General features: G+C 44.5%; 1 protein-coding gene across 1 annotated transcript in view; it reads right to left on the reverse strand.

The window, feature by feature from the left end:
- The window catches only part of TLN2 (talin 2), a 474,484-nt gene that overhangs the window by 182,604 nt on the left and 273,070 nt on the right, over positions 1–18,810 (reverse strand). Inside the window, exons 4-8 of the mRNA XM_026455077.1 lie at positions 8,940–9,111; positions 6,198–6,295; positions 4,721–4,850; positions 3,534–3,686; positions 951–1,093 (exon numbers count right to left, since the gene is read on the reverse strand). Coding sequence (XP_026310862.1) covers positions 951–1,093; positions 3,534–3,686; positions 4,721–4,850; positions 6,198–6,295; positions 8,940–9,075 — 660 coding nt within the window. The 5' untranslated portion in view covers positions 9,076–9,111. The remainder of the gene's footprint in view (positions 1–950; positions 1,094–3,533; positions 3,687–4,720; positions 4,851–6,197; positions 6,296–8,939; positions 9,112–18,810) is intronic.

The following is an 18,810-nucleotide window of genomic DNA, read 5'->3' on the forward strand; positions in this document are numbered from 1 at the left end:
CCATGCCGTTCTTCCATCCACTAAGTCAGGGGTCAGGAAACTTCTCTAAAAGGCCAAACAGTAAATATTTCAAACCTCCTGGGCCACACAGTCTCTGTCACAACTACTGAGTTCTGTCACCAGAATGCGAGAACAGCCACAGAAGGTATGTGTAACAACTACATAACCCTCAAGGGGATTTATCAATATGTAATACTTGAATACATAAGCTGTGTTACAATAAAACTTCATTCACAAGTACAGGCAAAAGGCATGGCTGTAGTTTGCCAACCCCTACATTATTTCTATGGGCAGACAGATGGATAAATATGGAGAGGAAAGGGAGGGAGGGAAGGAAAGGAAGAAAGGAAGCTGGTAGGAGAGGACAAAGATGGATGATGTTTTCCTTGAGCCACAAGCAACCTTGGGGACAATCCAGTACAATCCACATCTTCACACTGGGAAACTCAGACATGTTAAATGGCTTGTCAGTTTAACAACTACTTAAGGGTAACCACATGAAAGGTTATTGAGAGGATATCTTCCAGTTAATGAGAAGTCCTGATTTTCTGACCAATATTCTCTTGCAATCTAAGATGCCAGCTAAGAAACCTTTAGTGCACTTGAAGTGGTGAGCCAGTGAAGTGAAATACAACTGTCTCTCAAAGTCCAGCAGAGAGGGACACTGTTGGCTACCAGGTCACCAAAGCCTGGCAGAGAGGGACAGTGTTGGCTACCAGGTCACAGTCTGGGAAGCCACAGGGAGGCCCTACTCTGGATGGTCAGCTGCTCATCCAGAATATCAACCTGCACCACAACCAAACACAAGCTTGGACCCAGCAGCAACGCCTGCTGGAAACGATGCCATAAACGTGGCAGAAGCCAGCGCCGCCCTCCTGCTCGCCACAAGATACAGCCAGGAGCTTCCTGCAATCTCATCAACCTCAGTGTCTGAGCAGTAAATACTGTACCTGAACATAAAGCAAGTTCAGCTGCACAGGGTCTCTCGAATCTACATTCTGATCAGAGTAAAAGAACTTCCGTCTAAGCAGCAACGTTTCGTTTTCATCTACTCCTTGTTCTCTGAATGTTCGGCTGTGATCCAGCCAATTTACTGCAACACAACAAGACATATAAGAGAACTGTGTTTATTTTTCCTCTCAATTAAAGGGAATTTACCAAAAGAGCAGTGTGATGTAGATTTCTATAACTCTGATACTTATAGTTACTTCTTACATTAGAACTGTGGTTTTTAAGCTTTGCAAAATAATTTCACATCTACCAAATGACCAGCCAAAATGGAAATGAGGGAGAAAATTCCCAGTCATTCCTAAAGTTATAGCTAAAGCACTACAATGAATGTGTAATATGCTGCCTCTCCGGTGGCAGGGTGGAGGGCAGATACTCCAGTCTCAGCTAATAAAGTGATTTACAGGCTCTGAGCATAGTAAGTTACCTCTGACCTCAAGTAGAAAAGAGGAAGAAAATGAAAGTATGGAGGGAGTTGGGGGAGACAACAGTAAAGCGGGGCTGGCAGAACCGTGCCATGGGTCAGCTTAAATCTCAGTCATTCTGAGAACCCTGTTCTCTCATCTATGTGTACAGGATTTGATCATTCCCCTCTACCCTTTCACAGCTCTCACTCCAACACTCCTCTGCGGGCTTAAAACACATTGTGAGTTAAGTCCTTATCACCAGCGTCTCTAGATTATAAGCAACCTGAGTACAGAAAACGTGTCTCCCACATCTCCCACGGTACCTGGGAGAGTCTCTTGCACATAATAATAAATCCTTGGGATTTTTCTACTAAAGTCTCCTGGAAAGAAGTATATCACTGCAAACCAAATTAGGCAGAAAGAAAAAAAAGCACACAAAGGGTCAGAGGAAATGAGAGCCTCACAGAAGATCAATAAACACAATGGCAATAATGATGTTATCCCGATACAGCCACAAAAACAAATACAATGAAAGGAGGAAAGAGGCCAGGAAGTCTAGGTGGACTAGGTAACAAATTAAGACTCTTTCAGTGGAGGGTCGGGCAGTAAGTGCAAACAGCATGGGCTTTAGGGACACATGGAGTTACGTGCTGGCTTTTCCATAAATTAACTGTGCAGCTGTGGAAAACGAATTTCCAATAATAGAATTCTATTACTTTTTTTTTTTTAAAGACAGAGTCATGCTCTGTCACCCAGGCTGGAGTGCAGTGGCAGAATCTCAGCTCACTGCAACCTCCGCCTCCCAGGTTCAAGCAATTTTCCTGCCTCAGCCTCCTGCATAGTAGGGATTACAGGCGTGTGCCACCACACGCAGTTAATTTTTGTATTTTCAAGCAGAGATAGGGTTTCACCATGTTGGTCAGGCTGGTCTCGAACTCCTGACCTCAAGTAATCCAACTGCCTCAGCCTCCCAAACTGCTAGAATTACAGGTATGAGTCACCACGCCCAACCCACTACTACTATTTTTAACTCCTAAGGAAATAATGGGTCTAAGGCAATGGTCATTGATGGATGTTAAACATCCCTCCAAAAAAGAAAACCAGAAACAACTTCCTGATGGAAGTGCACATCACCACTGAAGAAAGCATCTTTATTAAAATAAATACAAACACTTAAATCTAGTCAAGCCTCCAGATCTAAGGAATTAAAAGGGACAGAGGAACATGTTAAATGACACCATAGGTATGCGATGAACAAATTCCAGACTGTATGAAATGCTGTACAAGTAAGAATTTGGTTTCTTCACATATACAAAAACTGCAAAAAGACATGAACTATCGCACTGAGTGGTGACCACAGTTAATAATAATGCATTATATATTTCAAAAATGCTTACCACAAAAAAAGATAAATTAGTGAGGTGATGGATATGTTAATTAGCTTGATTGAATCCTTCAATGTCTACAGAGATATATCACACTGCACCCCATAAATACACATCATTATTGGTATTAGTCCATTAAAAAAGAGAGATGGAAAGACTCTTAGTAAAACAAAACAATCTTATTTGGATCCCAGTTCAAACTACTAAAAAAATTTTTAGACGATAATGAAGAAAATGTGAACATGATTTGTATATCTGATATTAAGATATTTCTTTAGATGTGAAATGGTATTACAGTGACTTTTTAAAAAATTTTTATTTATTTATTTTTTGAGACAGAGTCTCACTCTATCACCCAGGCTGGAGTACAATGGTGCGACCTCAGCTCACTGCAACCTCCACCTCCCAGGTGCAAGTGATTCTCCTGCCCGAGCCTCCTGAATAGCTGGGAATAGTGGCGTGCAGCTAATTTTTTGTGTGTTTTTAGCAGAGATGAGGTTTCACCACATTGGCCAGGCTGGTCTCAAACCCAACCTCAGGTAATCCACCTGCCTCGGCCTCCCAAAGTACTGGGATTACAGGCGTGAGCCACTGTGCCCAGCCTACTTTTTTTAAATAGAGTTTTAAGAAACAAAAACCAAAAATCCTGTCCTGGGTCATATAGATGGTGGGAGGGAAGTAAGGCTTAGCAAAGCCTGTGTGTCTGTATCATGCTTCCTCTGCAAACACTTACGGTCATCATCTGTGTGCAGCTTGGCCTTCAACCTCTCCATTTTCCTCTCATCTCGTAACAGTGTCCTGTCTTTTTTGAGTGTGCCCGTTCCTTCCTCTTTCTTTTCATCAATAGTTTCTTGGATTAAGGAGTATTCTTCATAATTTGTGATTCCTAAAAATTGGAAATTAGGTTACAATTATAAATAATTAAATTACTGTCAACCTCTTCCAGCCTAAGGCCTGTGATATTCCAAGGAGCTCCTGGTGGCAAAGAACCAGAAGCAGCCTTACTAATGTGAGGGTCAGGGAGGTGGCCACGTCAAATTAAATGCGGGAGCTTCAGCTAGTAAAGTCATATTCACACTGTGCGGGAAAACAGGTAACAAACTTGAACACTTTTTTTTCAAAAACAAATTTTTAAAACTCAGACTCTGATTTCCTCTTTCTTCCAAAATGTCTTTGAAGACCTTCGTACATTTTCACAGGGTTGTGGTCACTATGACAATACAGAATCTCCAGTGCTAAGTAATTTCTTTCATGAAGGTTTCCTAAAAATGTAGTAGTGAAATTGTACCCAAAGAAGTCACACTTACAGTAAAACTTTTGTCACATTCAATTCTCTCATCTGTAATAATTTTTGGGAAACACTGCCACAGAGGACGTCATGCAGAAGAAGGCAAGACAGTGTCACACAAGAAGTGTCTGAAGGAACTAGGCTCCCTTTGCATGAAGAGAAAACTAAGAAAGGCAAGTCTATTTTCTTCAAATATTTGAAGGGCTTCATTAGAAAGAAGGCAGACTTGTTCTCTGGGGAGACTAATAGAAATCACAAGAAGAAAAACTGTCTAATAATCAATCATATGGACTGTCATCGTAAGTACTCAAGGAGATAGTGAACATCTACAGTGCTCGTATAGAATAGAAGGCAGCGATGGGCAGAAGGCTGAATTACACATGACTTTCCATTGGAAAATCTCCTTGTTTTGGAGAGAGAAATGAAAGCCCTCCACTATGACTTAGTGAGAAGTGCAAATGTTTCATGTACTGGCAAGCTGGGAGAATGGACACAGCCTCTGGGGATTGGGCAGAACTCGGCATGTTAAGACATATTCAAAGTTGCCTAGAGATCAAATGCAGGTGGAAAAAAGAAGAGGCCTGTAATTAAAAACTAAACGAAAGATATAATGAAGGTTTATGAATGCTCACCTATTCTGCTACAAATAGTGACCAGGAGCTCCCCCACAGTCTTGGAATCATCCACCATCACTGTCTTCACAGATCCATCCAGCATCCGGATTTTCTGAGGTCTCTGTTTCTTTTTATATTCCAAAATATCCTAGAGCACAAACCACACACAAATTTCACACTGTGTGGGAAAATAAATAACAAACTTGGGACGCGTCTCTTTAAAAAATGAATTTTAAAAAAATCAGAGTAGACTCTGATTTCCTCTTTCTTCTAAAACATCTTTGAAAGCCTTTCAAAGTTTTCAGGCACTATGATAATACAGATTCTCCAGTGCTAAATAACTGCTTTCATAAAGATTTCTTAAAAATCTGATATCAAAATTGTGCCCAAAGAAGTCATACTTATGCCTCACAATTACTGAAAACTATCCTCAGTGAAATGAAAGTAGAGTATGACCTCCTGAAAGGCTGGGAATGATCTGTTCCAAGGAGAATTAACAGAGGGAGGTGACTACTTGTCTTTTCAAAAGACAGCAGTGTGTGTCTCCAATTATCTTTTAACACTGTCATAATCAACTTTTACTATCTCTATGTCTTTACTATCTGCATATAAAAATGTTCTTAATTTTTACTATAAATATTTTTACCTTATATATTATAAACCGTGAAAGACATAAATAGCATCCTCATCATTCTTCACAGTAGTGTCATATCACAGTAGTAGTGATGTTCAAAATAGTGTGTTGAAATACATTAACGACAAGACCAAACAGGGGTAACATGTTCAGGGGATATTTTTAAGTAACTTGTTGACTACACTTCCTAAAACTAGAACTATGAACTTCCTAAAACTAAACTATTAATTTCTTACCCAAATTAATTGGCATCACCTATTTCACTCTGACTTCATGGACTACCCATCAGTCTGATGGGTCCAGTTCATCCTACGTACCAAAACCCGGTATCTTGGAGGTTAAGCTGAATAAAACGTTTACTATGTTTTTACACGACTTCTCCTTACTTCCATAACACAATCACTTTTGTTGTTGCTGTTACTACTACTGATCATTATTAAACTCACATCTCAAATTGAAGTTTCTTCTTCAAAAACAAAACACTAATATTCAGTCTCTAACTACTGTTAGGGTTACATTTCATTTTCCCTCTTATCTGTTCTTACTTCCCATCCCAGGCACAGGAATATCTCTTCCATACTTAGAGCAAGATGCTGTATCTTAACTCACAATTACCAAATCCAACAACGACAAGTAGAAACTACTTAAAGTACTAACCTCAAACTGCTTCAATCCTTCTATGGAATCTCAAGAATTTGGATATCTGATATTTTCTATCACCACCTGAACAGCCCTTAGAGAGTACAATGCATCGATCTATTAATAAGATGCCCTTGAATCAAAATAGCGCAACCGTGTTGGCGTCTATGGAAGGCCCAGGGACAAAAGGATGAAGAAACAGCACTGGGATCGGCAGCATACCCCATTCCGCAACATGTAGTAATCCAGTGTTCTGCCCGCTTCCAGCCAGATCCCTTTCCTGGGGTCTTCATCCGAAAGAAACAGTCCATAGTCAGAAGCTGAAATATAAATGGGAAGAAAAACAGTAGGCAAAGTGGTGATGAAGCCATCGCTGACTTCCAGGCGCTGAGCCTGCTGACTCAGCAAGGATGTGGGTGTTCTCCTTCACCAGACAGAAATGTTTCGTTTTGACAACACAAGCAGCCGCCGGGACTACAGCAGATCTGGAGGAGTAAGAGTTGAGTTGCAGAAGCAACGCCCACAACTAAGGTCTGTGTTTCCTAAAACCGGTGGGCTGTAGTTGTGTCTAAAATGTAGAAAAATGTAGAAGCAGTCCAAATTTCCTTCTAACTGAATCTGAGCTTGTTCTCTATCTCTTGCTATAAAAACCAGACCAACATCTCATGGAGAATGACAGGACAGCGGTGAAGAAACTAAGGAAGCAACTACCTATGCCCAAGGCCACTCAGGCAAAGGGGGACAAATGAAGCCTTTATGTCTCCAGTGACCCCTCCATCACCCCAACTGAGCAGTCTAAAAGAGGCGTAGGAGTCCCTTGTGAGATAAGGCCTCTGGCCCCAAACATCAACAAATTATGCAAAAGGGGCAAAATTAAATTTGGTGTTCTCTGCAGAAACCCCTTAATCTAACATAGGAAGTACAAAGGGGGCGGGGTGGCAGGAGAGGAGCAGTATCATTTCCTACCCCCAAAATTTCTTTCTTTCTTCTGAGACCCAGCTGAGGGTAAGAGCTCCTGCTGTTTTTTAGAAAAGCAACTTCAAAATCTTTAAAGGTTTATACCTTCACCAGCACTATATAGCAATCAAGCTCCCTATCCCCAAAAATAACAGAAAAAGGGAACAGAAAAGTAAAGGCACCAGAAATGACTAGACAACCAAACAGTAGAGGAAAGTTAGGGATGTAGCAAACTTTATTTGTAAGTAATCTACAAACACTACTAATAACATAAATAATGTTTTAATAGCCAGGGGGCGCAGTTGCTCTCGCCTATAATCCTAGCAATTTGAGAGGCCAAGGCAGGTGGATCAGTCAGGCACAGGAGTTTGAGACAAGCCTGAGCAACATAGCGAGACCTCGTATCTACAAAAAACACAAAAATTAGCCAGGTGTGGTGGCGTGTGCATCTGCAGTCCCAGCTATTCAGGAGGCTGAGGCGAGAGGATCACCTGAGCCTGGAAGGTTGAGGCTGCAGTGAAGTGTGATGGGGCCACTGCACTCCAGCCTCAGTGACAGAGCGAGACCCTGTCTCAAAAAATAATAACCATCCAGGCGTGGTGGCTCACGTCTGTAATCTCAGCACTTTGGGAGGCCAAGGCAGGCGGATCACCAGAGATCAGGAGTTCAAGACCACCCTGGCTAACATGGTGAAACCCCGTCTCTACTAAAAATACAAAAAATTAGCTGGGTGTGGTGGCACGCACCTGTAATCCCTGCTACTTGGGAGGCTAAGGCAGGAGTACTGCTTGAACCCGGAAGGTGGAGGTTGCAGTGAGCCGAGATCACACCATTGCCAGCCTGGGCAACAAGAGTGAGATTCCATGTAAAAACTCATCATCATCATCATCATCATCACCATCATCATCGTCGTCATCATGTTTCAGACCAAAAAGAATTTTAGGAAAAGCAGATCTTTCAAGAAGAGATTTTTGTATTTATAATTACCCTTGTTGTGGTGTTTGATTTTTATTCGTCCTTTTATTTTGAGTCAGGGTCTCGCTCCATCACCCAGGCTGGAGTGCAGTGGCTGGATCACAGTTTGCTGAAGCCATAAACTCCTGGGATGAAGCTACTTTCCTGCCTCGACTTCCCCAGTAGCTGAGACTACAGGCGTATACCGCAACACTCAGCTAATTGTTCAGACTTTAGTAGAGACAGGGTTTCACCCTGTTGCCTAGGCTGGTCTCTAACTCCTGGGCTCAAGCGATCTTCCCGCCTTGGCCTCCCAAAGTGCTTGGATTCCAGGTGTGAGCCACCATGCTTGGCCTATTCTTTCCATTTTTAAGATAAGTTTTATCCCACTTTCATACTAAAGACGTACTGATTTGGAAGGGATCCAATTTCTCAACTGCCTGTCAAATAAATACTAAATAAAGGAAAGACACAGAGAAGACAAAGGGAAGGGGAAAATAAAATGGTACAAGTGGCTTTTGTTTAAACTCAGATTAATGGGGATGAGTGATTTAGCCAAACTTCAAACAAAACATACATCACAAATGTCTTTTTTTAAAGGTTTGAGATAAAATTTATAAAGTCCCTGTAAAAAAAAAAAAAAAACTTGAAATATAAGACCTGCCCTGGGTTTCAATGGCAGTGGAAAGCGTTCAGGCATGGGAAATAGGGTTTAGGACACATACCGCCAATATTGTTAGGGCAGCTTCACTTGCACTTTCTTGGGACAAGATGATACACGAGGACGTGATCTGTAAACTGCAGAGCATAATTCTCATGTATGGGAGGGTCAAGTTGCTGGGCACAATGACAGTGATGACTCAGCGGTGGGCATGGTCATCGTCATCACAAGTCTCACAGAGGAAGCAGGTAGTGTCTGATCTAAGAAGACATTTCATTTGAAGCATATGCACTAATAGTCTTGTGTACCACTTGGAGCCTCTGTCTCGTTAGCCAAAAAGTGAAAAACATGCAAACACACTTTAAGAAGCCAGTAAATAACCCATGACCTACCTTGCCCAGTTTGTGCCTCAGGTACCCGTTCCCGAATGACTCGACACGCATCATACACAGCTGTAGATGGTTCAAACTGCATGGTCTTCACCACATTGCAGTGGCGGACACAAATCTTTAAGGACAGGGCCACCATTTTCCTAGATGATGCGGACAGTCTCACTTAGAATGTCTGGAAAACACAAAGAGACAAACCTGGATGTTCACGTTAATAGTTTGTCTTGGGAAAAAAAACAAACAAAGTGCCGGACTTTAAGATCAATTTTAAACAGGGAAAGAGAATAAAACAGCAAATACGGAGAACACTTTAGGTCCAAAACACATTTTAAAAATCAATTTTGAAAAATTTAAAGGAGGACAACTACAAAATCTCAGCGAACAGTTATCACTACAGGGTGACGAGGAGAAGCCCTGAGGAGAAGGGAGCTCCAGATGTTCACCACCCCTCCCTCTGAGTAGTTCCCCTCCTTGGGGTTTCCGAGAGAAGGTCCTGGGAGTAGAATTTCCAGGGTTAATGCCCTCAAGGCAAGAGGCCGAGAGCCTTGGGCACCTATGACCCAGTCCTAAAGACAGCCTCGGTTCCCTGGGTCCTCTCAGCACCTGGAGACAGAGAAGAATCAGGGAAGTCTTCTCAGGTACTCCTCTTGGCACAGGAGCTCCACCACCCACCTACCAAAAGACTTGGCTTCTGGGTCCAGCTCCATCACTAAGAGCCTGTGTCAATCTGAGAAAGTCACTTTGGCCACTCTGCCTCAATGTCTTCACAAATAAAGTGGCTATAATATTGGCCCTGAACAGTGCATAAAATAGAATCCCAAGGAAAGATCAGTGTGAGGCCAAAGAGGCCAATCTTAAACCCAAAGGGTACCCAGAAGCTTCATGTGATTGGGGTCTCAAAGTGAATAAATGCAACTCAATTCTGATTTTGTTTAAACAAACTATGGAGATATTGTGTTTCTTGTCCAGCTCAATAGCTTTGGAAAATACACAGGGGGCTGGGTGCAGTGGCTCACGCCTGTAATCCCAGCACTTTGGGAGGCTGAGGGGGGTGGATCACTTGAACTCAGGAGTTCAAGACAGCCTGCCCAACATGGTGAAACCCTGTCTCTATTAAAAACATAAAAATTAGCCTGGCATGGTGGCATACACCTGTAATCCCAGCTCCTTGGGAGGCTGAGACAGGAGAATTGCTTGAACCCGGGAGAGCTGAGATCATGCCACTGCACTCCAGTCTGGGCAACAGAGTGAGACTCTGTTTCAAAAAAAAAAAGAAGGAAAGGAAAGGAAAAAGAAAGGGAAAGGGAAGGGAAAAGGAAAGGGAAAGGGAAAGGGAAAGGAAGGGAAGGGAAGGGAAGGAAAGGAAAGACACAGGTTTAGGCTAAGTTTGAATTCGTTCATAAAAGCCTTCTTTTAAAAACGTAAGTTCAACGACTTAGTGCTTTTTCTTTGAGTTGGTGGCTCATGGTGTATTTCCAGTATCTGCTCTATTTCATGGCCAAAAACTGATCTGTCCCCTACTCACTTAACCCAAGCCGGTCTCTATCAAATATACTCCTTGGGCACAAGACAGACAGAAAGAAACCTGTATCGCAAATGCTTTTTCCTTTGTGCCTGAAGAACCAACTCAGACATAACCAGCTAAGTGTCATCCCAACAAGCAAAACAAGGCCCGTTATAGTTAGTAGCTAATAGAATCTTAGAGCAGCCCGGATAACATCAATCCACAGGTATTTCAAGCTCACTCACTTTCTTGTGTTTCATTAGAGAACCTGCAGGTAGTAAACCTGGACTCCAGCTTCTTCCCACGGAAGAAGGGAGGTGCCAGGAGACAATGAGATGGCCACAAGGCAAAGGGGACAGCAGGCTGCCCAGGCCCAGGCAGTGCTGCAGATGCCTCCAGAGTCTCAGCTTCTCAGCATGCTTGATTGCTGGCGTCCTAACAACAGGTGGCTGGGTCACTTGGATACAGGAGATGTTTCTCAACAGATGCTCTGGTGAACGCGGGCATGGTTTACACGGTCTCACAAAGCAACCTTTCAGGCCGTCCAACTGCAATGTCATTCTGACCCCTGCTTGCATTCTGAATGAATTTTGCCATGAAAATTGTAAAAATATTCCTTAGTTGAGAAATGTCAGGATATACTTCTCAATAAACAACAGCAGTGTTCACTGGGAATCTGCCTAAAACTGAATTAATTAACTGAAGCCTAGGCAGTGGCTGGATTGCTGACACAGCAGAGGGGTTCAAAATATCTGGCAATTCCCACCTGCAATATTGAGGATTTTTAAAGCCATATGTAAAAGTTCCGCCCCCGCCCCCCAAAACCCGTTATAGGCCAAGTTAACCCAGCAACTCCCCAATTAGGGGAAATAAAATTTAAACTCTAGAGATAAATGGACTAATTTGCTGTGATGCAGATCATTCCATGGCTAGTCTGTCCCCTGGGGCTGGCGACAATTGCTAAAATCTGTGACTGGTGGTAAGAGTCAGTGAGGAAAGCCACAAAGCTCCACGCTGTCATGGATGCTGTTTATGGGATGCAACAGAGAGGATGGGATGGTTAATATCATCTGTTCCCTGGGAAAAGGAAATGTTTTAAGTGTTGCTGTGTGAAGTCTGCCCTCCCCGGGCTAAAAACTGAGCTTTCTGAAAGGCAAATGAATGGTCCCCCTAACCATGCAGAGAGAGATTCCATCGAAGCCAAGAGCGACCCGTGACATGGACCCTAGAGCCAAATATAACAGCAGGACCTAATACTGGAGCTCAGAAGGAAGCAGGAGACACACAGAGGAGCAAGGCGAAAGTGGCAAAAGGGGCAGCAGAATTGAAAGAGGGAGCCCTGCAGGGCATGGCAAGGCACTGGGGCTGCGGGGTCCACAAGGTGCACAAGAGAGAGGCTCAGAGAGCTGGGAAGCAGACAGGAAGGAGAGAAGCAGAAACAGGAGGACATGAAGGAAAACCTATGTCCAAAACAACTGGAAAAAGAAAGGCTGCTGGGGGCACAGATTTGGAGGTGAGTTTCTTTGAGAGGTATTCAGTCGAGAGGTGGAGTTGAACGCAAAGATGGAGAGAGAACTGGGTGGGAGGGGCTAGAAAGACCACCTAGGGAGTGAGGGAGAGCAAGGCGAAACCTAATGACTCAGCCCTGGGAACAACATTCTGAATTGGCAGAGAAGACACTGGCAAAGGAGGCACAGGGGTAGGTGAAGGAAGAGAACAGACAGAGGGTGGAACCCAGGAGAAAGCACATCAAACAGAAGGGATAGGGCAGCTGTGCTCATTGCTGGTCACAGGTCAGGTAAAATGCAACTGAGACACTGCAATTGAATCTGGCAAATTGGAGGGCTTTAGGGGGATGGGGGTCGCGGGGTGGTGCGGGGGAGAGCCTGGAGTAGCAGGTTCAGGAAAGAGATGGAAGACAGGGGTGGCCCAGCAGGTATGGACTTGTCTCCTGAGCAGGTATGCTAGGAGAGGGCAGAGGAACAGGCAGTAGCTCAGATTTATGCTTTTAAGACTTTGTATTCCAAAAGTGCACATCACATGGTTGCTGTAAACTCCATAGGGAAGTTATCTACATAGACATGGTTTCCACCTTATTATGGTCCCACAGACAGTCCCAGGACAGCTAAGTGCCCCTCCTCACCATACATAACCTCTGCTCTGCACCAGGTGCACATGGCTGCCCCGGGTCTATTGCGGAGAAGGTGAGTGGCTAAGTCTGGGCTCACAGAAAGGACCCTGGGTTAGGAGTCTGAGGGGCAGGCTCAATTCCAGGCCTCCTGATGCCTTTGACCTCAGGACCTGTCACTTCCCCTCTGCTGCCTTCAGAGAGCAGGAGGTGACCTGCTACCACAGAAGGAGCTTCCTGATACTCAATGCTTGGCCAACTATTCCCGTTGGATCCTCAGTCTCCTCATCCTTACATCTCAAGAGGGGGCAGGGCATGGAATGGAGGGTAGTTCAGGGTAGGTGTTCAACAGACAAGAAATACTACATTCACTATAAGACTTGTGGCCTCAACTTTTTTTTTATCACCCAAAAACAACTATTGCAAAAAAGCATCACAGGAACCCAATATACCCAAAAAAAAGAAAAGAAAAGAAAAGAAAAAAAATCCTGGAAACCAAACTAGTCATTCTTACAGAACACGACATATGGGTGTAAGACTAAAAGCCCCCAGCGTTGCCTTCTCACTTTTCACTCCCTGTGTTTTTCGAAGCTCGAGATAAGGCCAACAACTGACTTCCCAGGAATGTCTCTAAAAGGCCAATATTTTGTAATCAACATTATATTTAAAGACAAGGTATTTTAATTATTCTCATGCAAGATGGTCACTGATATAGGGAAACCTAGATGAGCTCTGAAATCAAAGTATATGGGATTTATTCAGCATCCGACAAGAACCACAGCAATGAGCTGTTTCTAGCACCACTCACAACAAAATGAGACACTGGCAAAACGGACACTTGCTGAAATCAAGTACCATGACTTATCCTATAGCAAAAAGAAAGTAGGATGAAGGCCGGGTGTGGAGGCTCACGCCTGTAATCCCAGCACTTTGGGAGGCCAAGTCAGGCACATCACCTGAGCTCAGGAGTTCGAGACCAGCCTGGCCAACATCGAGAAACCCCATCTCTACAAAAAATACAAAAATTAGCTGGGCATGGTGGTGGGCACCTGTAATTCCAGCTATTCAGGAGGCTGAGGCAGGAGAATCACTTGAATCCAGGAGGAGAAGGTTGCAATGAGCAGAGATCGCACCACTGCACCCCAGCCTGGGTGACAGAGCCAGGCTCTGTCTCAAAAAAACAGACAACAAACAAAAACGACAACAAAAAGAAAGTAGGATTAGAACATATAGCAACCTAGAAATGTAGACTAAAGATGACTGTGTATTTTCCACACTTGTGAGAAATTTAACTGTACATCCACTAAAGCCCTGCGAAAATGAGGCAGCTCAGACAGACCACACACCTCAATAAAGATTTACGCTCCTTGTCCACTGTGACGTTTTCAGGGCAGCACAGCCTGCAACTGGTCCTGGCCTCTACTTTTCTGTACCCGAACCCCTCTCCGGGCTTTTCATTGCGCAGACTCTGAGGCTAGGACAGCTGATCAGGTTTCCTTTTCTAGTTTGGCTGCATGAAAGTTCAGAGCCAAATCTGTACAATTTCTTGCAGAGTTGTTACAGTCTAATCCCTTTTTCTATTTTATCTTATTGTTTGTTTTTCCTTTCCCTCAACTTGAATGACTACTATCTTATTGGATCTTAAGTTTTGTTTTTTGGTTTTTTGTTGTTGTTGTTGTTCAAAAACTGGGTATAAATTCATAAAACCTGCACTGTGTTTCTGTTCATAATCTTGTCTCAGTCTGACCATTTCTGCCTTCATTGCATGTGTGAAGGTTGCATGACCCAACACAAAACCCTTCTGTGGTTTCCTCTGTGGAAATGGAGCTGATGAAACCAGTGGTGAAACCCAGACACCGTCCTTTTAAAATACACTTTTCAGTCCCAGGGAGCTGTAAACAGCACAGGATGATGGCAGCAGTGCAGGCTGCTCAGGATAACCCTGGTTCACCCAGGGACAAACAAGTTCAGCTCCAGCAGAGGCCTCCTTCTCTTCAAAATAAATGCCTGTCATTGGTTAAGATGAGCAGCCTCCCCTTGGATCTCTGCCTATAAGGGAGGACCATGAGGTGTTCCGACACCACCTGCCTTACCAGCTGCGTGACCTGAGCTTGTCACTTAACTGACATCTGCCTCAGTCTCCTACAAAATGGGAGATAGTAACAGATCTACCTATAAGACTGCTAGAGAATTAAATGAGTCAAAGGCACAGAGAAAAGGCTAGGTAAGGGCTTATTGTTACTATTGTTATTATTATTATTTTGAGATGGAGTTTCGCTCGTTGCCCAGGCTAGAACGTAGTGGCGCAGTCTCGGGTCACTGCAACCTCTGCCTCCTGAGTTCAAGCGATTCTCCTGCCTCAGTCTCCCAAGTAGCTGGGACTACAGGCGGGTGCCACCATGCCCAGTTAATTTTGTATTTTTAGTAGAGTCAGAGTTTCTCCACCTTGGCCAGGCTGGTCTCAAACTCCCAACTTCAGGTGATCCATCTGCCTTGGCCTCCCAAAGTGCTGGGATTACAGGTGTGAGCCACCGCACCTGACCTGGGCTTGTTATTATTAATAACATTAGTCATGGGAGCTGCAGAAACAATGGAAGCAGCATACTTGAGTCGGCCACTATCTGAACTACAAACATCATTTTATTGCTTATTTGTATCTGTTATGTACTAGATAACCTAACAGGCATTAGGGGGCAAAGACAGGTACAATTCCTGTCTACATGGAGCTCACCTTCTAGTTAGCCCTTTATTCACTTAAATAAATAGAGTTCCTGTGGGCCAGGCACAGTGGCTCATGCCTGTAATCCAAGTACTTTGGGAGGCCTAGGTGGGCAGATTATCTGAGGTCAGGAGTTTGAGACCAGCCTGGCCAACATGGTGAAATCCCATCTCTACTAAAAATATAAGAATTAGCCGAGCTAGTTGGCGTGTGCTTGTAGTTCCAGCTACCCAGGAGGCTGAGGCAGGAGAACCACTGGAACTCGAGAGGCGGAGGCTGCAGTGAGCCAAGATTGCACCACTGCACACCAGCTTGGGTGACAGAACGAGATTCCGACTCAAAAAAAAAAAAATTAAAAATAAATAAATATAGCTCCTGTGTTTATTTTTATGGCAGTCATACAATGGCTTTTCCTAGACACAGAACTTTCTGAGGATGAGCTGTGAGGCTGAGTGTATGTGTCAAGCAGCTAACTCCTATAGCCCCTGGGCGGTTTCTCTTGGAGGTCACTTAGGTTCCCCCAACCCAAGAGTTCAAGAGGGAAAAAGTCTTCGCCCTGTGGGGCAAGGCTGGCATTACTATCAGCTTCCACCCTGGGGCTTGTTCATGAGCTCTGCCTAGGGGCAACTTAGGGGAGACACAAATGGGGGCTCTGCACACTCCTGTGTAAAGCAGGGGTTTGTGCCCACCTGGCAAGACCAGAGGGCCAGGCCACCATACCTCAATGGGGCCTTGGAGGTCTATAAGAGTAAGAGCTGGCCGGGCGTGGTGGCTCAAGCCTGTGATCCCAGCACTTTGGGAGACCGAGACGGGCGGATCACCAGGTCAGGAGATCGAGACCATCCTGGCTAACACGGTGAAACCCCGTCTCTACTAAAAAAACACACACAAAAATCTAGCTGGGCGAGGTGGTGGCTGTAGTCCCAGCTACTCGGGAGGCTGAGGCAGGAGAATGGCGTAAACCCGGGAGGCGGAGCTTGCAGTGAGCCGAGATCCGGTCACTGCACTCCAGCCCGGGCGACAGAGCAAGACTCCACCACAAAAAAAAAAAAAAAGAGTAAGAGCTGGCCACCATCCCCCTCTTCTACCTCCAGCCACTGGCTCTCCACCGTGACCTCCTGGGCAGGCCTCTGTGCCCAATTTTGGATGGTTGTACTTGCTTCAATTCATCTGTGGCTACACCTCAATCTCCTGGGAATGATTCAGCTCTCTCAAAGAAACGCCAAGGAAAGAGCTTCCCCTTCTCCACTCCCTACCTCTCTTCTACAAGGGAGGAAGAGAAGTAGCTTCTCTGTAGGTAAGAACCCCCCGTGGACTGGGTCACAGCCACCCAGAAGTGCTGCAAATGCCAAAGCCAGGGTCTTGCCCTCCATCTCGCTCTGCAGGACAGTCTGGGCTCAGGCACCCTGGGGCTTGCCTTGAACATTGGGACTCCAGGCACTGAGCAGGTCAGGCATAGACAGGTGCCTATCTGTCCTCATCTAGGAAGGTAAGTCAAGTCATGCCTTCACTGGAAGCCAGCTACCTTTAATTTAAGGAGGGACCAGGAGGCAAGGAAGCAGGGCAACCCATTTGATCTCATCGTCAGTCCAGCTTTACCAAGAAGCCACATCTTTTGAAAGTTACCAAGGCCCTCCCTATTAATTTTGTCAACCCACTGGGCCCTGGATATCTCTTCCCAGCTGGTAGGAACCCAGAGGGCAGGGCCTGAGTGGAAAGGCTCCCCTAGCCTCAGTATCTACATTTGAGAGAGCTCCATGCTATAGTAAGCTCAGGGAAAGCAGCAATGAACACAGCTCATGTGAGTTTTCCATGTGGCTAACAGTCACTTAGAATAGGACCAGGACAGCTAAGCTCCTGTCTGTAGCCAGAGTGGGGAGACCAGAAAACTAGAGAGAACATTTATGTAAGAATCCCTGAGTTCTCCCTTATGGAGGCAAGAGAGGCCAGGACTACTGTTTGAACACTTCAACTAGAAATAACCATTGTTAAAAGGTCAAGCAGTAAATGAACAAAGGAGAAATCATTAACCACCCACACAACTGTGAACTTAGCAGCAGTCCATGCAGGTCAATAAAAATTCCAGCCAAGTTGTCGGCTCCCAGGGCTGCTTTGCAAACCCCATGTATCCCTAAGTAAACTGCAGGGCCACCACAGTTCCCAATATAGCAGCAATAAGAAATAGATAGATATAGATCTAGATACAGATCTAGATATAGATCTAGATCTATAACCTAGTGTCAGGAATACATTTGCCACTAGAAGTCCATCTCCCCTGCTGGCCTCAGAGGGCAGTAACTGCATCAATGGAGTCATCTTTATATTTCAAGGCCTAGCACAGTGTCCACCATACAGTAGGTGCTCAATAAATATCTGTGGACTTAATACATACTCCATGGAAAGATTTAACCCTATTTTCCCCTAAATTAGTCATTAGGAATTACCCACAGTAATACCACAACTAAAGGATGAACAGAGGGCCAATATCCAGCAGACCAAGCTATGTCTCAACAACATCCCGCTCTAGGAAGCACAGATGCTGAACTTCAAGGCTGACAAGATGAAGCTCTCCATCTGGGCAAATGAACAACTCAAAAAAAGAACCAATGTCACATCAGTCCGAAATAACTGGAAGCTCCATGAGGGCAAGGACCATGTGTACTGCTCACAATGAAGTGCCTGACACACAGAAGGGTTCAATACATATTTCTTTAATGCATGAATGGGGTGGGAAGAAGGCAGCATTTCTACCCTCCACTAAGAACGAAAGAGAGTGCCCACAATACGGAATACAAGAATGATGAGAAAACACCTTTGACAGTGTTTCCCATTTTCAGGTGAAGAAACTAAAACCTGGAAGTCAACAGACCTTCCCAAAGTTCACACTGCCAGAAAGCACAACCAGACCTTCTCACACTGCCACAACGAACAAAGAGGGTATGCACATGGTTGATTAGAGCCCTCCCAGGATCCCTCCAACTTACCCTCCACTGCCAGGCAGTTCTTGGCACTGGCACCTGGAATTCCATCATTAAGTATACTGTTGGTCATAAAGATTTGTCCCCAGTTAAACTTCACAATAAAAATGGGTATGTGCATTTGCTGCCTATCACTGTCATAGAAATGGTAAGTTTCAGAACCCTCCAGGCAACTTAGCTGAGCTCTGCCCTTTATTAAAGATGATGCCTAATTAAGAGGAAATTCTGCTGAGGAAGGGGTAGTGTGCTACAGAACACACTAGAACTCTGGCACAGTGGAGAAAGGGCAGTGAGCAGGGGAGTACGAAAAAAGGACCGGCTGAAAGACAGGGGAGCCGACACCTATGTTCTCACAGCTTTATGATTTTGCCTAAAGCCGATCTTTAATGCCCACATAGCATTTTGAAATGTATGGAAAATCAGGTTCAAGCTGCTTAGCCCAAATATTAAGGCCCCCACCCACCACCCAGCCTCATCTAACCCGCTTCCTATCTCCTATGCACATTATAAGAATCCTCCATACTAATGAAATAGATGATTTTTCA

This window comes from Piliocolobus tephrosceles, chromosome 6, assembly GCF_002776525.5.
Source record: "Piliocolobus tephrosceles isolate RC106 chromosome 6, ASM277652v3, whole genome shotgun sequence".
NCBI lineage: Eukaryota > Metazoa > Chordata > Mammalia > Primates > Cercopithecidae > Piliocolobus > Piliocolobus tephrosceles.